The 27,438-nt window shown below is 48.5% G+C and overlaps 1 protein-coding gene across 1 annotated transcript; it reads right to left on the bottom strand.

Annotated features, from left to right (window-relative positions):
- Positions 1-3,574: 3,574 nt before the first annotated feature.
- On the bottom strand, positions 3,575-19,507 carry PNLIPRP1 (pancreatic lipase related protein 1). The gene is made up of 13 exons (XM_011222805.3): positions 19,397-19,507; positions 19,227-19,275; positions 18,481-18,635; positions 17,846-17,971; positions 15,935-16,069; positions 14,523-14,631; positions 12,726-12,845; positions 12,507-12,626; positions 10,876-10,994; positions 9,891-10,020; positions 7,731-7,839; positions 6,976-7,143; positions 3,575-3,695 (listed from the first exon to the last, which is right to left on the bottom strand). The coding sequence occupies exons 2-13, from the start codon at positions 19,273-19,275 to the stop codon at positions 3,632-3,634; spliced, it is 1,404 nt and encodes a 467-aa protein (XP_011221107.1). The 5' UTR covers positions 19,397-19,507; the 3' UTR covers positions 3,575-3,631.
- Between the last annotated feature and the right edge of the window lie 7,931 nt (positions 19,508-27,438).

Genomic DNA, 27,438 nt, shown 5'->3' with positions numbered 1-27,438 from the left:
TTAAGTGTCTGCCTTCGGCTCAGGTCAGGATCTCAGGGTCCTGGGATCAAGCCCACATCGGGCTCCCCGCTCAGTGGGGAATCTGCTTCTCCCTCTCCCTCTGCCCCTCCCCCTCTCTCTGCCCCTCCCCTCTTGCTCGTGCTCTCTCTCAGATAAATAAATAATCTCTAAAAGATAAAAACACAAAATTAATAAATTCTCAGAGAAGAGTATATGCCCGGAGCCCTGGGAGCCGAACAGAGATTGCTGTCTGTCATGGGGCTACCGTGTCGGGGTGGAGTTTCCCAGGCTGCACATGAGAATCCCCCGAGAGCTTTAAGAAAAAAAACATGCTTGTGCCTGAGATGATTCTTGGTTAGGGTTCGACCTGGGATGACCCCCCTGCTCCCTTTTTTCAGCTCCCAAGGGAGCACAGGTGAGTCTGGTTTGTAGCCAGGATGGTGAGGCCCTGGGCCCCTCCTTGAGTCCTCGGAGGCCCCAGGGACAGAGCCAGCCCCCCCCCCCTCCGGCGTGTGCATGCAGGGCCAGGGTGCATGGGCACGCAGCAGCCATACCAAGCACTGCGTGTGCCTGCAGCCTTCTGGTAGCTCTGAGGGCTGGGCCACATTCCCTAGGTTGCCTCGCTCACTTTGCAGCGCCCTCACGTGAGGACAGAGCCGTCGTTCCTGTTGCGCGTGGATTCTCTTGTTAGATCCCTGAGACAACAGTACCAGGAAGGCACGGCTCTGGGCTGAGGCCTTGGAGCGATCAGATGGGGGTCTACCCCATGGGGGGTTTTCCGGATGGGTGGAGGGGGTCGGTGGTGCGGGCAGTGGAAGAATTCACCCGAGGCAGGACGAGAGAGTTTACTGTATACACCGCAAGGGAGTAAAGGGCAGGACAGCAAAGGAGAGACCGTCTACCACGAGGCGGAGATTTGGGCCATGGTTACAGGGCAGAGCGAGGGAGGGTGGGGAGCAATGGAGTGGTCCCTTTTTGGGGTAATCTTAGGAACTGTGCCTGGTTGTAACTGGTCAGTTGGGGCCTATGGCTATTTTGAGGTGGGTCGTTTCATGAGCCTGTGTGCCTTCAGCTCGGTGGTTGCTGTGGGCCCTCGGGCCTTGATCAAGGTTCCATTGCTGAGGCCTGCTGCCTAAAAGCAGCCTCCGCAGAAGCCCCTTGTTCAAGGTCACCTTGACTGGAAGGTAGTTTGACCAGAAGCCTGTTAGCTCAGAGCCTTTTCCCTTGCTCCTGACCAGACTGAATGGCCTCTGATCTTAATGCTAATAAACTGAATGTGAATATGGCCTATTTTCATCACCCCACTGCACCTCTTTTGTTATATAAACAATAAAACAAAAACGTAGCCCAATCTGAACTGGCCCCAGGTAGTCCCTGAAATCAGATTTGACCCCCAAACCAGATTTGGCCTGGGCCACGTGGATACTGCAGGTGGACCCCCGGGTAACTACAGAGAGCCCCAAACTCCCTATCTTCCCGGGATGGTGTGATTGGGTTGCGGGTCTGTGGGGCTGAGCTTGGTCTCCCCCATGGTGTCAGGAAGTAAACGTCCCATAACCGCACTGATAAGTAGCCGCAATACACAGCAGTGGTCTTGGAACCTGCTGTTCTCTGCCTTCCTGGGAGTATTTTTCCTGCTGTGCATCTGGTAATAGGACAGGCATTTGAGGAAAAGGACGTGGGAAGAGAGAGTAGGGCCTAGTTCCACTCCAGCTGGGGTCTCCACCAGCTGCTCCCCTGCCCCTGGAGCACATAGACGTGGATACTGCAGGTGGGACCCAGGTCACCCCAGGTCTCCCGTGGCTCAGGGCAGTGCCTCAGCCGAGCGCTCCTGATGTGGCCCAGAGCCTTGGGGATTCTCCCCAACTGCTTCTTCCCTCTGTACCGCATACTTTTCTCAGGGTCCTCTTTGTCTTAAAGTAATTTTTCCCCAAGTCTTTGGCCATATCTGTCAGTCTGGGGAGAGGGTGAAGCAGGTTGTCTTTGACCAGAAAGAAGGGCTCTCATGGCCAACCAAAAGGCCCACCCCCTCCATTATACCTCAGTTCCACTTGCCACTCTCATATCTCATCATCTCTTCTCTGCATAGCTGCAAGGCCTCCTCCTCCTAGCTGGCCTCCCAGCCTGCAGTCTCAGTAGGCCATCTTCCTGCAATCCTGGGCCGAGAACCAACAGCTCTCCAGAGCTTTCCTTATCTTGCTCCTCCCCCTCCTGGACCATCCTGTCCTGGGACATGCTTGTTTTTGCACTATCAGCTGGCATGGTGGTGTTTATCTAGGTGCTGGGTTCCCTACTACTGTTCCACACCTCCAGGACTGAATCCAAGTCTTCTGCTGCCTCGGCTTCTAGAAGCTGGTGCAGAGCTGGCGTTTGGTGGTATTTACAGAAGCTACAGTCCACTGATTGAGCTCTTATGCCAACGTGGTGCTGCCTTGCTCAGGGTGTGGGTTCAAGGCCAACGCTGGACAAAATTGTGCCAAAGGGGCCTCAGGCCCAGGCTTTGTGTTCTCCTGCTCGGTGTCCCCACCCAAGGTCCTGCATGTCCCCCTACCACCGCCATCGTCTTCAAAACCCTCCTCATTACCACTGTGATTGAGCGCTCACCTTGTGCCCTTCACTGTGAGACCCTGGACACAGTCGCTCCTTTAATCCTTACCCCAAAATCTGCTTTCAAGAAACAATCTGCAGTCCAGTCACATTCAAGTTTGAAGCTCAATCAGAGCTTAATGTACCACCAATGGTGAGGAACAGAGGCCAAGGCACCGAAACTGTCGTGATGGGATGTGAGGCCTGGTGACCAAAAGGGGAGTCACTCAGGGGAGGTGGTGACCTTCCTGGTCCTTCAAAGCTCCAGGGAATGATTATGGGATAGGCTGGGCCACCTTGAAGGACACCTTCTCCTGTGCAGGTGGGGCTCATGTGGCGGTCTGATTGGCTGAGAGCTCCCCGGTGGCCCCAGCTGATTGGATGACTGAAAGGGGGTGTGCACCAGGCACTCCTTTCAGAAGCCATCCCTCCTCCATGCTGAGCCCTGCCCTGGGATGGCACACGCTGGGGTCCAGGAAGCGTGGGGACTGGAAGCCCGTCGGTGCTCAGCAAATATGCCATCTCTGGATGCGGGGGAGTCTTAGACCTCACGGAGGCGGGGCCGCCGAGCAGCTCCATCACCACAGGGAGGCCACATCACAGCATGGCCTTTCCATAATCCTTCAAGGTGATTGATCCGAGTAAGGGGAATGGACCCCCAGCCTCAGGGGACCCCGGTTCACTCTGGCTTGAGCAGCCACCTCCCCTTCTCTGGGCCTCCGTTTCCTCACCTGAAAGATGAGGGGCGGGGCTGACGGCTCTGCTGAGGCCCCCCACGCCCATCCTCCAGCTGGGCGATGCCACCCCCTGAGGTGAGGAGCAGACAGGGAACGTGAGGACCGCGGAAGTTGGGAAGAAGGGCGTGTGCGGTCAGAAGTCAGTGGCAAGAAACCCAAACGTCTGGAAACACTCAGGACTTACTTAAATGATCTATCCCCAAATGTCCCCACAGGGGCAGCTGACATCAGTGACAGACGGTGTGAGAGCGTAGATGCGTCAGTGGTTTTTATTGCTGTTACCAGGGTGCCCGGATGGCGCGTGGACGTTAACAGGGCGTGAGGGTGAGCAGCACGTCCTCCTTCACGATGCTTTCGCTGCAGAAGCTGTGCCTGCCGACAGCGAGGAAAGCTCTGTAAGTGGTGGGCAGCTTTACGTGGAGTTCTGGAGTTCTGAGTTGTTGGGAAATGGGAATGGCGGACTTCCGGTTCACAAGGAAGGAGGGGAACACTAGGGATGTGGCTTCAACCAGCTCCTGGAGAACCAGTTGGAGCTTGGAGTGAGACAGGTGGCTGGTGCCTGCGACAAGGTCCCCTGTCAGCCGTTGCTCAGAGTGGCCCTGGTCTCTGGGTCCTCATTCTGACAGGCCTGCGGGGCCCTGAGGCAGCGACGGGACCTCTCACTGGCCTCCTTCTCCACAAGTCCCTGTGGGCCCGCCTTGAGCACAGCAGACTGGTTTACAGACGGGCTCGCTCTTGACTGAGCCCCTCTGGAGATGGGATTCAACCTTATAAAAGCGACAGTGGGGGCGCCTGGGTGGCACAGCGGTTAAGCGTCTGCCTTCGGCTCAGGGCGTGATCCCGGTGTTATGGGATCGAGCCCCACATCAGGCTCCTCTGCTGTGAGCCTGCTTCTTCCTCTCCCACTCCCCGCTTGTGTTCCCTCTCTCGCTGGCTGTCTCTATCTCTGTCAAATAAATAAATAAAATCTTTAAAAAAAAAAAAGCGACAGTGAATTGAGCTCCTACTCACTACGGGCAATGGCGCTGACTCCCTTTGTGCAGACGTCATCCTCACAAGCCCTGTGTGAGGAGGATGGTCGCACATAATAGGAGAGGGAGCTGAGGCATGGAGGGCTCTCAGTAAGTAGAAAAACCAGGGTGCGAAGACAGGCTTGATGCCACAGTCCACATTGTCTGGGGCAGAGAGTCACACTTCAAACCTCCCTTGACCTTGCCTTCCACACCTGGAGTCAGTGGCTCTTTCCCTTGGGTTCCCCACTCCCTGCCTTCCAGGGGTGACATGGGGCTGGTTACTCGGGTCTCTGAGCACCAGTGTCTTCATTTGTAGAAAAGGGCTCAGTTCCCTCCCATGATTGCTGAGAATCCCGTGTTAATAGTGCAACGTATCATGACAGTAAATGTAAAAATGTATAAACTGATAAAAAAAAAAAACCCCAATGCAGATGTAAGTGGCTATCATGCCTGTTATTCTAAGAACCACAAGTTCCTTTACCGCCTTTGACCTCTGAAGCTTTGCTGGGTTTTCTCCCTCATCTTCACCATGGTCCCTTTTGTGTTTCACTTGTCTTTCCTTGCTGCCCTGACCTTGTCTCCGATCCTACTTCCGGTTCTCTGCACCTTGAGTCCTGCCGCCTGTGTTCGGGGCTCTCCCAAACTCACACACCAAGCCCATCACCCCTGCTCGTGTCCTTCTCAGTGGAAATCCCTCAGCCCAGAAGATCCTTGTGGCCCCCTGTCCCCCCCATCACTGCCTCCTCTGGCCCCCTGGCTTTCACACTTCCTCTCCAGCCACGCTCTCTGGGCCCCTCAGGTGAGTTCTGTCTTCTGTCATTTGACCTTTCACGTGAACCTTAGGTCCAGGGGTGCTCAGCAGCTAATACGCAAACTCTCCGAGAACAGGCTCTGCCTCTGCATCCCCTACCGTTAGCCAGGCACACAGTAGGTACTTAATAAAGTCAGAGAGGAAGGTGGGAAGAAGATGCTGGGGGTGGGGAAGAAACTAAGAGAGGGAGAACTATATCTGTCTTTGGAGCCACGTCACTGGGGATGAATTCTAGTCAGCGGGCTTCTCAGTAGGACTTGCAATCCTAATGGGGCAACTAGAAGAATTTGAAGGGTATCCAAGAAGCGCTTGGACTAAGATCTTGATTTTCCATAGCCTCCCAAAGATTATGCTGATTTTTTAAAAATGTTACTTACTGACTGTCTTCCTAACAGCAAAATATTTGAGTTATTTAACAAATAAAGCTTTTTTTTTTTACTCCCAAACCAGTTTGCGATGTTTGATGCTGTTTTGATCTAACTATATTTTAAAAATCTGATGTCCAACATCTCTAGCTTCTCTTAAGATAGATTTCCTCTGCAGTGGACAGGCAGGGGAAGAAGGGACTCAGGGACTCAAGGGAAGAAGGGACTCAGGGACTCAGGCCACTGGAAGGTTCAGGTGGCAGTTGATGTACTCAAGACCTCAGGGGTGGGCTCGAGTACATTCTGTTCCATTTCTAGAAAGTGTAGAAAGTCATAGCCTTTCCTCAGAAAACCTGGAAGGTACAATGACCTGACTGATTTGGTCTTGTGTCTGTTTCCTTCTTCAAATCTGTCTATGAGCAAGTCAGCTCCTGGGAACAGTCTGCATTTTTAAGGTTCTAATGATACCATCTTCTTCCGACACCTTCTTAACCACATGGTCCCAGGATCCAGGCCACAGTCCATTTCCTAACAGGCCCTCGGAACTCACTTTCAAGGCTCACTGTCCTCCGATGGGGGTGGGCAGGGAGGCCCTGGGCGCACTGCAGCCTGCACAGGGCTCTCCACTGGCTTCCTCAGTGCTCGGCTCTAGCTGAGAGATCCTTGTGCTGCTGGCCACCTGGTCGGGCCAGCCCCTCTGTCCTCCCCCACTCACAGGGATAGGGAGGACCCCACAGGGCGTCATCCGGCCTGAGGTGTGACTGCGAAGACTGCCAACCCACCCTCCCTGCTTGGGGGAGTCACGGTCGCTGAGGCCCGAGTTGAGCAACCTCACCAAACCTCCCAGACCTCAAGACCATCAGTGACCACATTCCCAGGACCCCCTGCCACAAAGCCACCCCAGGAGGGTTCTGCTGACCACAGGTGTGGTCCCAGCTTTGGGGACAATCGCTCTGCCCCCTCCTCAGGTCACTACACCCACATCCCTCCAGTTGCCGCAACAAAGGACACTGAAAGTCAGGATAAGGATTCTGCAAGGATCATTACCTCAGCTCTCCCTTGTCCTAGCTCAGATTTTATATCTTTTGTTAAAATTACCTTTTTTTTATTATCCTGAAATTTCATGATCTTCCGCTCTTTAAAAGGTAGCTACTCTCTAGCTCAAACTTATAAGCTTATATCCTCAGAAATTATTTCTTTCTTCTCTTTCTCATTTTTTCTCCTTATCTTTCCTGGAAGGCAAGGTGATACCACCTGTAGCCTTCTCAGATAAGGCTGGGAACACCCAACAGAAATGCTTTATGCCGTCTGTCAATTGTTTGCCCACAAAGAAAGGGTCCCAGGTGGGTAAACTGTCTTGGCTTTTCTGGCTGAACCATGACTAACTTTCTGGGGTGAGTTTCCATTACAAGCACTAATCTCTACCAACATCCTTAGGCACAAACCAGCAAAGATATACATACACTGTTTTCTCATCTCCCTTTTGCACGGTGATCTTGGCTGCACCCACTTTGGGGAAGGTTGGGTTTACCACGTGGTTATTCCAAAGGAATTTGACTTTCTCAATTGTTCCAACATCGAGCATTGCATCAAATTCATTGGAATGGGTAGTGCCTGGTTTGAGAATCCCCCTTGAAATAAAGAGATAGAAACATTTCCATGCAAAGAAACAAGCTCTAATGACCAAACCACTTTTTTCTACTCGAGATTAATGAGATCAGTTTTTAAAAATTAATTCTCAAATAAGGGATGGAGAAATGGAGAGGCCAGTTATATGTCAGCAGCCTCACACTATTATTTGAATATTGTTTTCTCAAACTCAAGTTAATTTCTACTCAAAATATTCTTATAGAAAACTGTATAATTCCTTCATATTATTATTTTTTCTGGAAGAATTATTTGTATAGTAATAAGTTATCCACTTAGTTTAACACAACAAGCATGTGTTACTATGCTAACCAGAAAACATGACATCTACGGTAATATTAGATACAGTCTTTTAAAAATCTATTTTTAAAAGTGGAACTACTGAAAGAGAGAAAATTAATGCCTGGATTTATCATTGAGAAAAGAAAACTGTCAGCAGAAGTCTGAGATTGACTTTACCACATAAAGTAAATAAAATCAATTGATAAAGAAAGGATAAGCATTTCAATACATGGATTTGAAGGCTGTGTATATCAGCCAGTGAGATGTGATGCTAAAAAAGGACACTCACCTGAAGACGTTGAATTGATGAGTATTTCCCTTACTTCCAAACAAAGCAACTTTGACCTGACCAGTGGCTGTTTTTCCAGACAGTGTTAGAGAAACCCCATATCTCCAGCCTACACAAGGGATAGAAAAGATTTCCATTTATTCATGCACAAAACAGTTGACCCAAATTTCAGAATCCTGTCCCCACCCCTTACACAAAGGCATCAAAGCATAAGAAATCCTACCTGTTAATCTACAACTAAACCAGGCTATGAGAAGTATGTTTCTAGCAGTATCCGCTTGCAGACCCGCACTGACCAGGAAAGGGACCACTACCCACAAGTGGCTGCTTAAATTTAAATCCAAATTAAATAAGATCAAAAATTAATTCCTCAGTCTTACTAGCCACATTTCATGTGCTTAATTTCCACATGAGGCTACCGGCTACTGCATTGGACAACAGAGAACGTTTCCATCATTGCAGAAAGTTCTGTTGGACAGCTCTGCTCTAGAGGGAACGCACGATGGGATGAGATGAAAAGAGAAGGGACAAGGGCTTGCTGCCATGTTTGGAAAGGTGGTCAAGAGCGCTGTCCTGCGAGCTGTGTCATATCCGTGCAGCCCCAGGGCCCCAGGTGGTGTCCAGCAGAGAGCGGGCCTCTGTTGTTACCCAGATCCGCACGTGCAGTGCTGTCTCAGTGCTCATGAGCACACATGCACACAACTGAAACACATATAACCACACGCTCACACGCTCACACATGGATGCGTGCACACAAACATGCACACACCCACACACGAACACACATATGTACATAAACACACACACATCGTTTGCCTCACTCCTGCTCGGCTTTCACATCCTCATAGAGATTGTGCATGTCCCTTCCAGGGTCGGGTCCCTGTCCCAGGGTGCCAAAGCAGCAACCCGCCACGCCCAGGCAGAGTGTGGCTGCTGCTCGCTGCCGTCTTCTCTGCTGGGCTGTGCATTTCACGCACGGACTGTCTCGCTCATCCCCGCACCCCCGGTGTCTAGCATAAGTTCATAACTAAGTGTTGGTTGAGGAATGAATATGTGGTTTTTGAATGTCTGATTTGTTGTTTTAAAATACGGGCCAGCATTTCATGCATCCCTACAACAGTAGAAGGAGTGATTAACCAGTGTCCTTTTAAAAAATATGTCGAGTGATGCAAGCGTTCCACATCTGATCGCAGAGATGGTTACGCGGCTCTTCATCAATCAAAACTCATCAAACTCTACGCTACAGAGGCTGGTGAATTTTGCTGTGTATAAATTGTACCTCAATAAACCTGACTTCAAAACCTAGCTAAGACGTTCATTATTATAAACACAGTGTCTTTTTCACAGTGCAACTTCTTAGGGGACTGTCACAGAGCAGGATGGCACAAAGTGGCCCAACCATGTCCTGTCTCTACCCTACGTCCTAGAAGATTTTGCAGATTTTTGAGACAAATCACCCCTTCCTGATTTCCACCCACCCTCCACCAGAGAGGGACCCCTGCCAGGGGCATCAGGGACTGAGAGGAGGAAATGGGGTGATAGGAACTGGACTTCTTAAGGGTCTCAACCCAGCAAAGAGCTGGTCCCAAATCAATGTGTGATGAATGAATAGAAGAACAGGTGCGCGTGACATAGACATAAAAATGAAAAGAACAATGGACTGTGGAATGGTAAAAATCTGGGGGGCCTGGGGGGGCCCAGTTGTTGAGTGTCTGCCTTCGGCTTAGGTCATGATCCCGGGGTCCTGGCATTGAGCCCTGCATTGGGCTCCCTGCTCAGTGGGAAGCCTGTTTCTCCCTCTCCCACTCCCCCTGCTTGTGTTCCCTCTCTTGCTGTGTCTCTCTCTGTCAAATAAATAAAATCTTTAAAAACAAAACAAAAAAAAAGATTGGTAAAAATTCAGGGGTAGAAATTGCCACAGAGATGTGCAAGTTGCTATTATCCCATCATTTATGCTTCTATTCATCTCATGTTATCATCACAAAATGGAAGAAATGCAGACTCTTTCCAAATCCTTAGTTAGGTCTTAAATGGGCATTTGGGCAGACGTATCCTTTCACTACGATAGTCAGAACGTGCTCCTGAGTATTTCAGGTTAGAGCTGAGCCCTTCTTGTCTAACAGAAGCTAAACTTCCTTGACGAGGGTGAGCACAACTTACGAGCGAAATTGCTGGAATCTCCTGTGTTCAGGAAGAATTTCTGCTGCTCTCCACTTGTCTTGCCGGCAAATTTATCAGCGTAGTGGCCCATCTGGGGGCAGCCTTGGTCTGGGCAGGGGAAGCACTTGTTCTAAAGAGAAGAGAGACATCTAGCTGTAAAGTGTGAATCTGTCTTTTTCTTTTTCTTTTTTTTTTTTTAAAGATTTTATTTTTATTTATTTGACAGAGATAGAGACAGCCAGCGAGAGAGGGAGCACAAGCAGGGGGAGGAATCTGTCTTTTTCTGACCCACACATCTCGGGGAGCAATTCTCCTACCGCCTGAGTTCCCTCACCTGTAACAGGAAGGAGATTAGGAGAGATGATTTCTAACTTACTTTCACCCAGGACAGGACCTCCAACACTGATGGACATCATGTCAAGATATACTGACTGACTCCTGGGCCCCAGGCTAGATCAATGACACCTCCCATCACATGATGTGCTGGGGAACGACTAACAGCCAACTCTGGGATTAAAAGCCCTGAGCGTAGCATTTGCCAATTTCCGTGGTGTAAATATGCTGCCGCCAATTTCAGAGGCCCAAACCCCTAACCTGGCATCTAGAACCCAAGCATTCACCTTTCCTTCTCTCTGGCGTATGAATTCTTCTCTCATACATTCTTCTGTCCTTGCTCTGCCTCCTAAATTCTCTTCCTCCTAAATTCTGTGATTTCCCAAGCCAGATTCCAACACTGCCTTCTGGAGGAAACCTTTCTAGATCATTGAAATGACTGGTCTTCTCATTTCCCAGCGTCTTCCTCAACCACATGACTTATCTAGAATTTTAGCCACCTCCTGCCTAAAAATTTTTTCCCCTCTGCTTGCCAGGATCATAAACTCTGAGGGGCAATCCAAAACAAGGAAGGGATGGTCAGAAACTGCAAATTCCCAACACAGCAGGACGACCGTCCCACAGAGGGAGTCAAGGAGGGATGATCACCTACAGACTCAAAGGCCACGTAGGAAGCACAGGGGTACGAAGCAAACCCAGCAGGGTTGAGGATGCTCTCTGAGTAATACTTGTAACTTCTCAGGTGATTGCAAGCCACAAAGTCCCGAGTTCCTGTGGGAAAAAGAGAAGGAAATCTACACAGGTGGCCATGGGGCCAACAAATCTCTCTTCAAGTGGAGAGGCTCCAAAGTGGGACCATATTCAGAAATTTAAGGTACGGTAAAATTGAGATAAGTCCAGAAAAAATGAAGTTAACATAAAGAGGCAGCTTTCTGTGTTCCAGGCAGTGTTCTGAGTACTTTACATGCATTGTTCCTATAATCTTCACCTTTCTAGGCCGTGAGTACCGTACCATTCCTAAGTACGGAATGATATACAGATTACAGCCTTGGTTGTACAGATTACAGCGAGGAAGGGGCAGAACTGGGGATTCAACCCAAGCCCATCTGGTGCTTGAGCCCCTGCTTCTAACCATTATGCCATCCCGTGTCCCAGGCCCCAGGCTGGAGGTCCTTGAAGACACAGCCAGATGTGACATGATCTCTCAGACGTGACAAAACCAGGGCAAGGACATTTAGGACATTTTCATGCTGTGTCTAGGTGAATAAAGAGGAGAGTTGAGTAGCTTTAGGGGGCACTTTTCTCTCTTTCCTAGCATCTTGCCTTTCCTGATAACCTTCCTTGGCCCCCCCAGCTCCTGTCATGGGACAGAGGTCACAGCATACCCGCTAGACATGACCTGAACTTGCTTGACCATTACTGATGGAGAGCTTAGGCAACCCTATCCATGTAAACCCTCAGAAGGCTGTAAGAGACAAACACATGAATCTGCATTCTTAATATTTGCTTTGATGGCATCCATACGTGCTGAGCCATTTTGGTCAAATTCAATAAAAATCTATACTCCTTAGATATGGTCAGACCACTAAAGGTTTAAACCTCTGTGGGGCCGAGTGATGAGTTGGGCTGAAAAGTTCACTTATTCATTGTCCTTTTGACCTGATTAGATATAGAATCTGTATCTGGAGGAGGGCCTCTCCCCCAGGGGCCCTCCGCCAATGATAAGGAATAACCACCTGGAACAGCGCAGGCTCTGCGTAGCCGTCCCTACCGGTGATCATTTCTCATCCTGACCCAACATAAAGGAGTAATGACTCTCATTGTGCAAATGACTTTGCCATGGAAATGACTGGGGAACATTCTCCTTTTGTCTACAGAATTGAAGTCAGTTACATGCGCTTGGACAGTATCACTGACTCCCGAGGGAGAATTGGCAGAAAAATTCTCTTAGAGTTAGGATGTTTGCCTTCATGGTATTTCTTTTCTTCATTAGGTAGCTACCAATTGATTGCTGGAGTTATGACTTTAAGCAATGGTTTCGTCATTCTTTGTCACTTGAGCAGTCCAGGACACCCACGACAGTGCTTTAAGGAAGTATAAAATCAGCAGAGTGGAGATATAACAAATAATACGTAGCTATATTTTTTTTCAGAAGTGCAGTCTAAAAGGGGGAATTGTATATTTTTAAAAAGCAATGTGTTTTCATTTTTGAAATTTGTTATGTGGAAGATTCCGGCCCCCCTCACCCCCCGGAAGTGATGCCCCACCCTGCTCTGGCTTTACCTTCCCAAATGCCATCTAGGTCCACAATCTGGGACAGGGTGTTCTTCTTGCATCCTGGCATTTCTTCTCCTCCATTGGGGAAGAAGTCAAGGTGACCCAGCAGTTGGCTTGTTCCAAAACCTGAAATGTTTGAAACAGCAATGAGCTTTTCACCATACAGGGTTCGCTTGGTTAAAACACAACGGCATGTGCTTGCAGCTAAAACACCACTGGGCTCACCCAGGAATGGGATCAGGGGAGCTGCATCTGTGTGAATCACATCGACCAAGTCGGCATCTGTGGGATCGAGTCGAACCTCTTCAGGAGTACCCTGGAAACTTGCTTCTACAGGATCCAACCCTAAAAGAGATGATCAGTGCTGCAGACCAATAGACAGGGCTGTAGGTACCAGCAGGACCACCGTGTACAGTTGCTCAGGCTATGCATTGCTCAACCCAAGGGATGCCACACTCTGAAGTCATGCAGTGCCATGGCCCTGCCTACTGAATATAGGGACAGAGAGTTTCAGTGTTGCTCCTCAGAAGAGAGCTCCAGTGGCCTGGATAGAGAAGGGCAGGTGAGCCAAGAGATTTAAATTCATCTGACCCAGGATTTTTCCCGTCACATTATTTTCTCCCATTCACTTGCAGATCTTCCTTCTTTAACATTCTTTTCCTCTTCTCGAGTCATGGTGTCATAATTAAGAACATAAATTCTGGAATTAGGCAGCCTGGTTCTAAATCCCTACTCAACTAATTCTTGGGCAAATGACATGACCTTGGGCAGATCACGCAACCTTTTTTTTTTGTGCCTCAGTTTCCCCATTTATAAAATCTGGGTAATAATGTGGCTATAATAAGATTAAATGAGATATATATAGATATATAGATATATCTATATATATACAGCTTTTAGCACAGTGCCTGGCATATTGTCATGGACATATAAGTAAAATATTGATTATTATTATTTCCTCCATGTCAGGGCTCCTGAATATGTCAATAGCTCTTTGGAGTTCTGGCCAGAGCAGTTGAAAAAGCATGAACGTAAATGTCTGCTGAAAATAAAAGGGAGAGGGCGCCTGCATGGTTCAGTCTTAAGGTTAAGCGGCTGCCTTCAGCTCAGGTCACGATCCCAGGGTCCTGGGATTGAGGCCCACTCCCTGCTCAGCAGAGAGCCTGCTTCTCTCTCTGCCTGCTGCTCTGCCTACTTGTGCTCTCTCTCTCTTTCTTTGTCAAATAAATAAATAAAATCTTAAAAAAAAAAAAAAGGCAGCAAAAGGGAGAGAGCCTCTGAAGTAGGGCTGGCTTGAGCCGCTCGGCAGCGGCCCTGGGTTTCAATCTTGGTCTGCTCCTGATTCATCGCATGGTTTGGGGCCAGTTACCCAATTTCCTGAGCCTGTTCCTTCAGTTCTGAGGATTCAATGAGAAAATGTGAAGCACTTGGCACAGTGTTCGGGAGGAGTCCGCACTTCCTCTATGCTTACTGTAGTAATGATAACAGCATTATGTTATTATGATGGTATTATGTAGATATATTTTGTTGCTGTTGTTAAAGGCTTTGCTTGGGTTAAAAGAATGATGTGACTGGTGGCTGCGTTTCCTCTACCAGCAGAGGCAATGGAGGCGTGTGACTTCCATGTTCCACTCTGCCCTTGATCTCAAAGAGAAGGGGGAAGGACTAACAATGTGGACCTTAATTATGTTTGCTCACGTGCACCCTAGCTTTCCTCTCTGTGTTCCTGGGTGCCCAGTCCTGCTGAATGATCCACACCACCAGGAAACACGGATCTAGAGAGAAAGGTTGGGGACAGAAATGAAGAAGCAAAGGGAAACAAGAGGGAGCAAAGGCACCACGTCTCCTTCCACAAAGAGGAACCTCTCGGGGGCTTCCCGATAGGTCCGTGCGGGCTCTAACCGGTGCTGCCACAGCCGAGGGGACAGGCTACTTCGGCCAGCTTCTAGCTGTCCTGTAGGCTTGCACCACATTCTGGGGTTACGGGGGACAAAACCAGGGGCCCTGCCCCGCAGCCCTTACCTGTAATCCTGCCCAGGCCTGGAGTCCTGCTGCCTGCCTCTCCAGCCACGTGGGCTCCCAGGCTGTGGCCGATGAGGTGGACTTGGGAAGGTGAGTAGCTGTAGTTTGCCTGCAGAGGGAAGATTGTATTTTCAGGACATTTTTGTGCTGCGGCTTTTGTAACAGGCAAACCTAAACTGATTCCTCTTTGAAAACCGTCTATGGCTCCCACCGCCCTTGGGATCAAGCCCAAACTCATTCCAAGGGCCTCAGAACTTTTCTGACTCAACATTCATTTTTCTAGATTCTACCCAAACTCTATGCGGAACTTTCAGGCCTCAGATACGTCATATTCTCTCATCTCTGGGTCTGGTGTGGTCTCCTCTTCCTCTTGCCGTCCACTCCCCAACCACGTGCCCAGCTCACGTCAATACAGCCTAGACATCAGCTCTCAACTTTAATGTCCCTCCCTGAGAGATGTCCTTAATCACTCCCCCACCCCCTAGCCTGGATTAGCTGCGCCCCCATGCACTCCGATTAAGGCTGTATCCCCCCATTAGAACCCTGACCATGCTCTGTTGTCTTTGCAAGTCTTCACTGTGAGCCCCTCCAGGGCTGGGATGCGTCCTCTTGACCTCTTAGCAGAGCTCTTGACACTGAGCACCGCCCCCCAATACCGTAGAACAAACAAGTGACATAAGGGCACGAGGGTTTGCACACGTGGGTCTCAGAGGTGTTCACCCATTTGTACCCATTCGTTGACCTTCAGGACCTCCAGAACAAACACACCGGTTTTGAGGTTTGCAGGGGTGCGGAAGTAGTTAGAACCAACCGGTTCTTTGGCAGACCCTTTAACTCTAAGACAGAGAAGGCCGGGGCCTTTATCTGGTGTGGAATAGAGCCAGGAAGAGTTCGTGACTTCACTGAAAGGATTAAAGATTTGAGGAATTAGGCAAAATGGAAGACCAGGGTAGATAAAAGCAACTGAATTGATGGTGACAAACGACATCCACAGGACCATCAACAGGGCCAATGCTGCCCCTTTGGTTCCAGGTGGCTCTCCCCGGCAAGGCCGAGTTTGCCCCACAGAGAGACCCGCCTGGTGTAGTGGGGGGCCCCTGGCCCTAGACAACTCTTGTATTGACCTGTGCTATGCTTTGGGGGCAAATCCTTTGATCTTTTTGGGCCTTAGTTTTTTATCCGTCAATGGAAGATAATAATAAAAGCCCCCACATCCTAAGTGTTACCTCTTAGTGATTTTTCCTCCACTGCTGAGTCTTTATTACGGCAAATTTCAGTTTTAGATGTCAAATTCTGAAACAAGTACCCTCCTTTCTATTCCTTTTCTAACTATCTAACTCCCAGCGGCTACTGCCGCCAGCAGAGACCAGTGCGTGCCGCCCACCCGGGCAGCGGCCCCGCCGAGGACTCACCGAGAGCGTGCCGAGCAGCTGGGCCACCTGCGCGCCCACCACTCGCACGTTGTTGGCGGCCTGCGTGTACGTGGTTTGGGAACCTTTCTTCCAGTCCACGCAAATGCAGTTCACCTCCTCGACCTTGAACAAGTTCTGGTGTTGGAGAGACGCCAGGATGTTATCATAGCGGCACGTGACCACATCCCACCAGGGCTCTGAAATAGTTACTAGGAGTGACGCACTGGGCGTTGTGTCTTTTCCTCGCGGGGGCTCTGAGACACGCTAGGCTTTGTCCAGAGTCCTGTCGTCAGCTGGGAGTTAGCCCTCGGGGTGCTTGTTACAGGAAAGGCAAATCCATTCCCCCTCTAGCTTGTAGATTAATTCAAAGCCGGCCACTCCCTGGTTTTCTGTGACCAGATTCAGTCAAGTTGATTAGGTGGTGGGGAAACAAGGGCGTCAGTACAACAGCCCTATTTTGAAGAGGAAAGGTCTCAAGTGCGATCTCTGGTGGCCAGGGAATAAAGGACTTTGTGGATTTGACTCCTCGCTGTCCTGTTAGCCTCGTGGCAATGCCACCAATAACTGGCCTTGCCTTTACCCCAGCCTGCTGGGCATTTAGCACGTTTTTACGGTCAAGATAACACAGTAGTTCATGGAGGAGACACACAACAGACATTTGAAAAACAGAACTGCACTGATTTGAAAAAGACTGAAGAATTCGGAATGGAAAACTTCTTCCAGGATGTCAAAGAAACTGATAGACCCTTAGACCCTCCTGCGACCAGCTTGAGTTTAAAATGGTGCTATGAATTGAAAATCCACTTAGAATTTTCCACATGTGTGATCGCACACGCAGAGAGGCCGAGAGCTGTATCTCAGGACCTTTATTTTTAAAGCAACCCTGAGGAATCTCTTACAAACCAGAGGAATTTGGGGTGTGAACTCTATCCCACAGTTTATCCACTAAGATACTAATTAATGAGGGGCCCCCGGGTAGCAGTGGCTCAGTCAGTTGAGCAATCGGCTCTTGGTTTTGGTTCAGGTCATGATCTCAGGGTCGTGAGATCAAGCCCCACATGGGGCTCCATGCTTGGTGCAGAGTCGGCTTGGGATTCTCTCTCCCTCTCCCTCTGCCCCTTCCTCCCCTCAAATAAATAAGTAAAATCTTTTTTAAAAAGATACTTATCAATGATAGGAAAGAAGAGGTGGCAAGAGCTAAATGCCTGGTAAATCAAGGCCAACCGCAGAATGACTTTAATTTTCTAGACTTTGCCTGTTGGCAATATAGGTGGGAATTATTGTGTGTGTGGAAGGGAGGCTGCTAAGGGTATGTTCTTAGGTGTCAGAAAAACAGATTGCCTGACCGTACACATCAAAGGAAAGGATGATGGCATGTTACGTATTTGTGTGTGGGTGCCTGTGCGCATGTGTGTGTGAGTGTGTGTGTGTGTTCTTCCATTGTCTGTCCTTCTAACCAATAGCCACTCCATATAGTTTTGGCACTCTCTATTCTGCCATTTGGTCTCCTGGTCCATCTTAGTTCTCCATTTCTCAAATAAATGATTGTAGCAACACATCACCTCAGGGACGTGGAAGAGGCTTGAACAAAAAGATCATAATTCCTCATTTACAGGCAAACGAAATGCCGTCCCTAAAAATGGAAGCAGATCTTTGGCCTTGATTTAGCCAGAAGTAAGATCGTGGACTTGTGTGCCTGCACAGCAAATGCCACCACTTCCAGCCACGGATATGATCCAGAAATGTGGAAGTTGATTCTTATTTTTGCAAAGAGAGGCATATGAATTGTGTAAAGGTAACTTCCTATGCAGGGATTTCGTGTTTTCAAGCTCATCTACTGCGCTTGCTGAAAGGAGGGGGAGGTGTTAGCAGACAGGGGGGAGGACTGCGGGGCTGGGAGCTGACCCCTACCTGGCACATGTCCAGCAGCCAGCTCTCTTCTCCCTTGTCTATGAAGCCGTGGATGATGAACCGGGTCTTCTTGTCTGTTTGAAAATTTGATGCCTCAATTGTCGATGGATCGGAGGGAAGGAGAGTCTGTGGCAAAAGCAGAATTTTGCATTATTTTGCAGCCCAGCCACTTGGGCCAGCCCTCTCCTTCCCCATCTCTGCCTGTCCCAATGCCATGATCTTTCCAAGCTTAGCACAAAAGCCACCTCCTCCATGAAGCCCTCCCTGATTCCCCTTTTCCTGCCTACCCCTGCCCCCATTCCACCCCCCGCCCAGTCAGGAATTCCTACCTCCACTGGGGCTGGATTATAGCTCACAGTCTTACCTTCCATAGGGTTCTTGGTGGATGGCAAACTCTTGGCCCCAGACCAGAATCCCATAACCAGTTAGAGGCTTTGGCAAATGTGAACCATTCATTCATTCGAGCCAACATTTTACAGAAGACCTACTCTGTCCAGGTCTGGCTAGGAGCTGGAGGGGTAAGGTGGGACAGAGCATGGTGGGGCAGGTGGGTACAGAGACAAGGAACGTCTAGTCTGCGGGTGGGCACAACCCCTCCCCCAGTCACAATGATGCTAAAGTGACAGAGGTCTCACTTGAAAGTTGTTTGGGTTCTTGTTGGTGTAGAGCAGGAAGCGGGTGCCGATCTTCTCGGGGCTCCAGGGGAGAACTCTCAAGGGCCTGATTGCAGTCCCGGCCCAGGGCTCCGAGTCAGAAAAGCACCCAACTTGTTCATAGCAAACTTCTTTTGCTGTAGAGAGAGGGTGAATCTGCCCACACAGCTCCCCAGGCTCTGGGGGGCCGCAGCTGCTCCCGTCCTCACTCCCCTGCCTGGGGACAGTCTGAAGACAATGGAGACACCCTGCCTCTCTTCTCACCCCCAGTGCCACCTTCTGATCTGGGACCAGTGCCATTGAATCCCACAGAGACCCCAGCTGTGCGGCGCTCAGAACGGCCGCCAGAACTCAGAAGCTGTCTCCCATCCCCAGCGCTTCAGATCTATGTATTGGACTGATGGGATAAAGCCCACTGAGAAGGCAGCGTGTTAACCCAGGCGGGTGTTTAATGCTTTACCTAGAAAAGTCTAGCCTAGAGCACCTGGACATGAAGACAGGTCAGTGGGGAGATGCTCTGAAGTGGGTCCCTGGCAAAGTGCCTACTCTCCCAGGCAGAGTGTCAGCACCCCTCCACCCCACAGCCCCACCCCCCTCTGGAACCTCAGGGTTGGCCAGAGCCACTGAAAGCCCTGCCCTGCCATGGGTAAGGCTTTCTCTGGCCAGTGCTGAGATGTTGCATTTAAGCCCTTCTTGGGGTGGGGGGGGGCAGGTGCGATGTTTCCTACCTTTGACTGCTCCCAGCAGAAACAGCGCGATTGTCCAGAAGCTCACCATCTATGATAAATTCGGACACTCTCAGCATCACCAAACGTTACCACAGCAAAGAGCCCAGACCCTCAGGAATTCAAGGCTCTCTGCTTCGACCCCTGCTGGGAGGACAGCAAAGGGGACTTACCCTGTGGGATGTTCCAGGCCTTCCCTCCCTCTCACTGAAGGACCCAGGCCTTCTTTTTATACCAGAGTCTTATCTTTTGGAGCTGGCTTCAAGGAAACAGCAGCTGATGATGGAACGTGCTGTGTGCACTTAATATTGTAATCTGCACAAACACACAAAACAGTAGTCAAATCTTCCCACAAGTCTGGGAAGATGAAAGAATGCTTCATTAAAAGGGGGTGAAAGGTCCCTGCCTTTGTACCTATGGACCTGTGCATGTAATTAGGAGCCAAGTGGGCCCCACTTTCTGGTTTTCTATTTTGTCACCAAGTAGTTTACACATCCCAGTAAGGGTACAGCAGCAAACTCTAATAACGGAGGGTAGTTTTTATCACTTAGACTAGATGGGAATGTCCCCCAAATAGTTCTGATCAAGAAAATCTCCTGTCTGTCTGTCTGTCTCTGTCTGTCTTATCTAATGCTCTCTCCTTCTCTCTCTCTCTAGCAGTCTAATACCTGAGTCCATGAGCTCTGGAGACAGATTCCGCAGCCCCACCATAGCCTATACCAGAATCCTCCCTTAACCACCTGTGCCAGCAAGCAAGGGCTAGGTAATGAATCAACGCAAAACATAATGGTTTAAAACAACAACAGTTAGTCTATTATCCTACTAAAATTTTGCAGAACTAGGCTCAGGAGCCTCTAAAAACCCATGTCATCAGGCCACGTCACGTCTGTGGAATTTCCCCAGACTTTCTGAAGATTGTACAGCCGTCCTACAAGACTAGGCCCCCGGGAGGCCATCATGAATGCCCCACTGACCTGTGCATCTGTGAGCAGCCTGGCCAGTTCACACCACAGGCAGATAAGCCTTCACAGGGCAAACACCACAGGTGTCCTATCGCCCCCCGCCCAAGTTAAATACACCTGAACATCAAAGTTCACCCCCTTCCTAAAGAACCAAAATTCTGGAAGATCGCCTTGCTGTCGAAATGCTCAAGATTTCCCTGGGGGTATAAAGAATAGCAGCCAAGAGTCACTGAGGCTTCCGGGTGCAGTCAGAGCAGTGGGCACGTATTACCTAATTTACGTCTTACCACGACCCCATGAACTGAGTGCCATTATTTGCCCCCCTTTTTAGGTATGGAAACTGAGGCACAGAGAAACAAGTAAATTGCTTCATTTTGATAAGTCACCCAGGAAATGAGTGATGAGATGGGACTTGAATTCAGACCAAAGAAGGTGAAATAAGGACTTGCTGAGCATTCAGGTAATCTGAGCATTCAGGTATACGAGTTGTCTATCAGAGTTGTTAAGGGTCAACCACGGAGAACAGGTGAGATACTTACAGAGAATAGTTGAAATAGAAAATAAATTTCCCCCTACAGTGCAGACTTGAGTCGTATGGTTGACCTAAGTGATGAGATGTTTAAACTTTGGAAGGCTGCTCATGTGGTCTAGGAAGGTGCTGGAGCAATTTATAGACTGTGGTGAAGTCAAAGGTATTTATGCTTTGCTTTGACATTGCAGCGAAGAGATTCATGGTCACCTAATGGTGGATGAGTAGGTAAATTGGCTGGTAGGCAATGTCAGATGACCCTGTCTGCCTCTTGGACCTCTTCTCCTTACCCTCCACATTGGCCTCATTGGCTGCCATCGAACATGCCAAATCCTTTCCTGCCTCAGGGCCTTTGCACTTACTATCCTCATGCCCTAAAACTCTCCTCCCTGGACTTTCACTGGGCTGGCTCCTTCTTGTCATTCAACAATTAATTTAAATGTCACCTCTTTAGTGAGGCCGCCACTGAGCACCCCTGAAGCCCTTTCACTGCCAGACTCCTACCTGACCCCAGACACAGTTCTCTAGCACCTTATGTTTCCTTCAGATCATTTGTCATGGGTTTTAATTATCTATCTGGTTTATCTGTTTTGTTTTTTGGGTTTTTTTTGTAAAAACTTTTGTAAAAACTTTCCCCACTTGGAATGTAATTCCATAAAGACAGAGGGACAGAGACCTCATCTCTTTGGGCCACTGCTATACCTCCAGCCTCTAGAACCATGGCCGGCACTGACGTGGTTATGAACTAATGAAAGGTTGAAGGTACATATGGATGGAATTCTTTGGCATTTTACCCTTATTCTGAGAGTGAATTTCAGGGCTGGGGAAGGGGGATAGGACATTGTTTAAAGGAAGGGAAAGAAAGAGATGTTGGTCTTCTGATGAGCAGGGAGAATGGAAGAATCTGAATAGATTTAGGGAAAAAAGTCATCACATGATCTGCCATGATTTGCCGGGGGCGGGAGGTCAGGCCCCCAAGCCGTTTCCCCTCAGCTCCCCTCACTGCCAGTTCATCCGTGGGCTCCATGTTCACCCCAAGGGAAAGGCCCTGCTTCAGGGGGTCGATGGCTGAAACCACCTCAAGGTGATCGGAGTTGATGGAGAAATCCTCCAAGCTGGACAGGAGGGTTTAATCTGCAGCAGCCACGTGGGTCTGGAGGTGACAGTGTGTGTGGGCTCCCGATCTTGGAAGATAGGGACTTGGGCTTTCAGAGAGTAGTTTTCTTTCTTTAAAAAACTGCATTTCACTCATGTTTGTAAATGGGTAATGCGTGCTCCTGTACGTCTGATATGGTACAGAGTTAACATGGTTCCTTTACCGGCTCTTTGTCTGTCCTTCCAGGGATATGTATATACAGACTATAGTTTACTTAAAAATATACATGGTTGGGGCACCTGGGTGGCTCAGTCAGTTAAGCATCCAACTCTCGGTTTCAGCTCAGGTCATGATCTCAGGGTCTTGAAATCACACCCCGCATTGGGCTCCGTGCTCAGCATAGAATCCGTTTAGGATTCTCTCTCTCCCTCTCCCTCTGCCCCAGCATGCAAGCTCCCCCCCCACCCCCCTCCATTCACATGCATGTGCTCACTCTCTGTCAAATAAATAAATAAATTTTTAAAAATAAAGATAAATAAATAAAAATATAAATGGTTAGTATATATTACACACTATTTTGCAACCTGATTCTGAATAACTAACCAGGGTCCCGAAAATCATTCCTTATCAGTGCATATAGTCTGCTCCAGTATTTTTTCCAGCTGCACAGTACTCTGATATTTGGATATTTATCAATCATCTTCTGATGAACATTTGATTGTTTTCAATCTTTTATTATTAAAAACAATGCCTTAATGAATATTCTTACACATTTTGTCATCTGAAAGGATGGTGTATCTGTGGGATAAATTCCTACACGTGGAATTTCAGAGTTAAAAGACATGTACATTTAGCAAGTTGTTAAAGGTTGCTGCCCCAGGTTTCATTATCCAAAATCCCTGTGTATGTTGGCGACACTCCCCACCCCACTCTGGAGACAATAGTGAAGCAGAGACCATGAGCTCTTTCAACAGTCAACTCAGAAGTATACGAGTTATGATTCTATTGGTTGTGAGCAATAGAAACCTTCTGACTAGCTAAATTTTTTTTAAAGGAGAGATTTATTGGAAGAACATTGTGGCATCTCAAGGAATCCATGAAGTTGTTAAACCATGAGACGCAGGGAAGGCCCCAAAACGGGACCACCTAGAGACCTCAGCGGGTTTGCTCAGAGCCCCTTTGCCTCAGACTTGATACCGCTGGAGGCTTTGTGCATCTTAGCCCAGAACTTTTATTTACCAGACAATTGGCTTGGTTAGGTCGGAAGCTCTCCCTCGATTAATTAGCAAAGGGATATGGATCCTGTTGGGTGTGCCTGCCCGGGGGACCCATCCCTGTGCACCCAGACATGGAGGTGAAGTTGTGAGCTGGGCAAGCACGCAAGAGGGGTGTCTGCAGTAATAAAATAACAATCCTAAATCAGCTGACTCTCATTTTGTGCAAAAGCGCGGTTGGTGGCTCAGTGATGGACGATGGGAGATTTCTTTAAAGGTATTATTTGTGATGCCTTGTAGTCACGATCCTTCTGATTTATCAAGAGTGGCTGATGATCAGGAAACCTGATAAGGACCGTTGCATTGTTTTAAGATAAGAAGAAGCAGCCCTGTGTTCATTGGCATTAGTCGTTCAAGACGAAACAAATGGTACTGGACCTCTCCTCTTTCTTTTTGCAAAAGTCAAAAGCAAGCGAACCAAAATGGTGCCCTCTCTTCTGACAATAGCATGGAGGACAAGGCAGTATGAGAAGTCCAGAGACAAGGTCAGCCTGACCCATTGCTAGGAAAACCCTTCTGACCCCTGACCTTCCCCCAGACTTCTTTGGGGCGGACACACAAGTTGGGGATGGTGAGATGGATGGTGAAAATGGCTACAGTCTTCACCCCCTCCCTCCCCCACCCATGCCCTTCTCAGGCGATCTTGCAGCTCTTCCCATCAACAACTGGAGTCTATTTCCCCATACTTGTAACTGGGCTAGATGTGTGACTTGATTTGTCATTAAATGTGATGGCAGCAACATCTTAGACCAACTCAAAGCCATAGACCCCAAGGATGGGAGAGACCCAGCCAAGATTAACAGCACAGATGACTCAACCCACTCTGACCAAAGACACGTGAGTGAATCCAGCCAAGAACAGAAGAAGCACCCAGCTAACCTGGAGATTCGTGAGCACTAATAGATGCCTACTGTTTGAAGCCGTCGAGTTTGGTGCTGGTGTGATGTGCGGCAGTAGCCAGCAGTACAAATTCCCAGCTCAGCCAGGCGAGGGGTTTGGAGAGCGCAGTTCTCACTGAGCTCACTGGTGCTGGTCTTGGGCACACAGCATCAGAGGGGGGTATATTCTTCCCCAAGACAGCGAGGAAACTCCCCCATCTGTCAGTAGACACTGTGCTCTAATGCACTGGCTCCCAGTACATGCCCTGGAGGATTAAATTGGACTAACCCCTGGCAAGATGGAGCTAAGCCTTTAAAGTATCTCAGACTAATTAACTCGTTCTGCAGCAGGTAGAACAATTTCTTTAAATAACAGTGACAACTGAAATATACTGAGTGAACTTCTATCTCAGTCAGCTTCAGGGAATTAGGCAGATTTCATATGTACACAGATCTATAGATCTTTTTGGAACCTATGACTTCATTTCTACTAGACAGCTCTCCTGTCTTCCTTGTGCATGGCTCCTGGAAGGTCACAAAGTAGAGACCGAAGCCGCCAGCTGTCATCTGCCACGTCCATATGTCCAGATGGAGCCAAATAGCTGCTTTCCTCCAGCCAATCAGCTCTGTCCTTGTTTTCTCCTTCAATGTCAAGTTCTGAATATACAGATACCTTGTCACCTTGTAAGAGAACAATCTTCTGAATTTGGGGGAAGAGTGGGGTTGGTTCACACTTGGTTTTCAGAGCCCGTTAAGTGCAAAGAGGTTTTTGTCCTGAGAAAGCTGTTTTCAAAGTCCTTCCCATAGCCCGGATACTTACACATATTCAACGGAACCACATTTCTAAATATTCCTTGTACTGGGAGAATTTGTCCCTGTGTGTTGTTGTAATGGAAGTGGGTGTAAGACTTACCATCAGTCAGCTCTTGACTTTTTCTTTTTCTTCTATCAGAGTTGACCTATCTGTGGGCTGTGAACTCAGCTGTTGAGTGTAGCCCAGACTTCTTGAGTCCTTCCCAAAGCCATTGGTAGAGCCCATCAGTTCATGTGAGCTGGCTAACAAGGAAAAGTCTGAGGCCTCACAGACCCTGGTGTCACCTGGGGAGCAGTAGGCCCTAAAGTCTGAACCCCTTGTGTTACCTATTTTATGAAGACTTTCTCCATCCTACCCCTCCCTCAACCTCTCCCCCAAAGTAAACTCCAACTCCTCAGTCTTCTCAAAGTGCCTTGTACTTCCTGAGACGGCTTCATAACTGTTTCCCTGTCCCGTTCCCTCAGACTATAAGCTCCTGGGAGGGTGAGGGATGTGTTATTTATTACACATCCTTAGTGCCAAGAGCAAAGTCTGGAATACAATCATGGAGATTCCGTGAATGTTTGTTAAATTAAGTAATATACTTAATTTCAGTTGTAACGAGGAAGGGACCAAGGTGGCATCACTTCCAGAGACACCAGGAAAAAACAAGGTGGGACCCTGTGGTGGCCCCAGAGGGGTGCCACTCACATACCTTTAAGAGAACCTGCTGTCAGAGCAGAGATGACTGGCAGCCAGACCCCACCCGTTGGACCCACCCTGGCACTCATGCAGAAGCCACACCTCCGCCAGCTGCCCTCAGCCAACGACTGAGCACAGCAAAGGGACCAGAGCCCATCCACTCATTGTCTTAACAGTTGGAGTCAGGGTTCCTTTTAGGGAAGGACCGCCTTTATTTAGGAAAACATTCCATCCGTGGAGCTCTGCTTTGGCTGGAGGGGATGAGACACCAAAGGTGTGGTCTCTAATACTAGAAAACCAAGGCACTGCTAAATCTCTCTGCACAGGGCAGGATCAGGAGTTTGGGAGTGGGGTAAAAATCAAAGAGGAGATTAGAGAAGTTGAGAGGCCATTTTTAGGCAACACGGTGGACGTGGACCTGCAGAAAAGCAACCCTTGAGGGATTTCCAGGGGTGGGTTGCTTGTGTTGCTTCAAAAGTAACACCCCTCCAGCTCCCCAAACCTTCTAGAACTTATCACCATATAAGTGGCTTGTATAAATTAGGGGAGAGGAGAATCAACGTGAGAGCAGAGGCAATGTGACAGCCCTTGGAGATAGCCACAGTGAGGGCCCTGGAGGAGCAGTAGGTGAAATCTGCAATGGCCATGAAGTCAGAAACTCTGGAAATTCTGAGCTCTTGACGTAGCAGTGCTGTGTCCAGTGGTACAAGTTGGGTCTGCCCAAGGGTTGGGAAATAAATTTTTATTTGGGTGACTTCTCTTTTTCAGGAAGTACCAGGTAATTTACTCACCGTGCAACACCCTCCCATAGTCTGTCTCCATTTAGACAAACATTCACCCTATTATCTGCACTGAATGGTCCTCCAAACCCTTATCACGGTGCCATATAGGTGTTTTGGAAGCTCAAGGCAGTAGATGCTTACAACTATGTAGGTAGTAGGCAAAAACACATCAAGATTTACTTGCTAGCCCTTGAGGGGTCCAATTTGATATTTCTTCCACCTTCCCCACCTGTGGTTATAACGTGCGTGTGTGCGTGTGTGTGCACATGCACGCGTGAGCACACACACACATATGTGCACAAAAGTCCTAGGGGGATTTGGGAGAAGAAGAAATACCTTTGCAGAGTATTGAACCTCAACAGCGGTTATCCAGCACGGGGATGAATCCTAGCATCCTGGAGCAGGAATGGTGAGGCCAAAGGTCACTGAGTCATCCAGCAGACCAAGGGGGCACGTGAAAGGTTTTCCACTGCAATGCCCTTGGGAAGACCTAGATCCACTAGGAAATAGCCCGTGACCTGGGCAAGTGGTGTAATAACCTCCCTGTGCTTCAGCTGCTTTCCCTGAAAATGGGGATAATGAGAGCGCCTACTTTCTAGTGTGTTGTCAGAATGAAATGAGAAACATGCATAAAGCACTTAAAGCCATGCCTGGCGCACTGTAAGCGTCATGCGTACGTTAGGAAAAACAAAAACAAAATAGAGGGGCAGTCAGTTGCCTTCTGAAGGGCCCTCTCAGAGTAGCAGGCTGAACCACAGAGTTGATCAACTCTTAACATCCAACCTTGAAAAAAAAGAAATAAAAGTCCAGCAAGAAACAGGTTAAAAATCACATGCTCAAAGTGAATCATTTATGCATGGACTGGCTCATCCTTTCGAATGGATCATAGAACTCCTGCCTAAGGGGAAGAAAAAAATCTGGGTTGGGCCTCTAGAAATAAGAATATTTCCTAAACATTTACTGAGATCAGAAATAGGCAAATGATTTGAGTAAACAATTCATTTAAAACAATTAGAGTAACTTGCAAACTGCTCCATTATGATGAAAATGGATACCCTTCCTAACAAAAGGGTTTTTCACAGATGTATTTTTAAAGATTAAATTCTTTTAAAACCCTTTGTTCCACCTTGTTACTTGAGTAAATTTGCAGACAACCTTTTTATTCATTTCTTTCATTATTTGCCATTCATCATTATTAG

Source organism: Ailuropoda melanoleuca, chromosome 6, assembly GCF_002007445.2.
Source record: "Ailuropoda melanoleuca isolate Jingjing chromosome 6, ASM200744v2, whole genome shotgun sequence".
Classification (NCBI taxonomy): domain Eukaryota; kingdom Metazoa; phylum Chordata; class Mammalia; order Carnivora; family Ursidae; genus Ailuropoda; species Ailuropoda melanoleuca.
The sequence above is the reverse complement of the archived record's forward strand: the minus strand, read 5'-3'. Positions and strand labels throughout refer to the sequence as shown.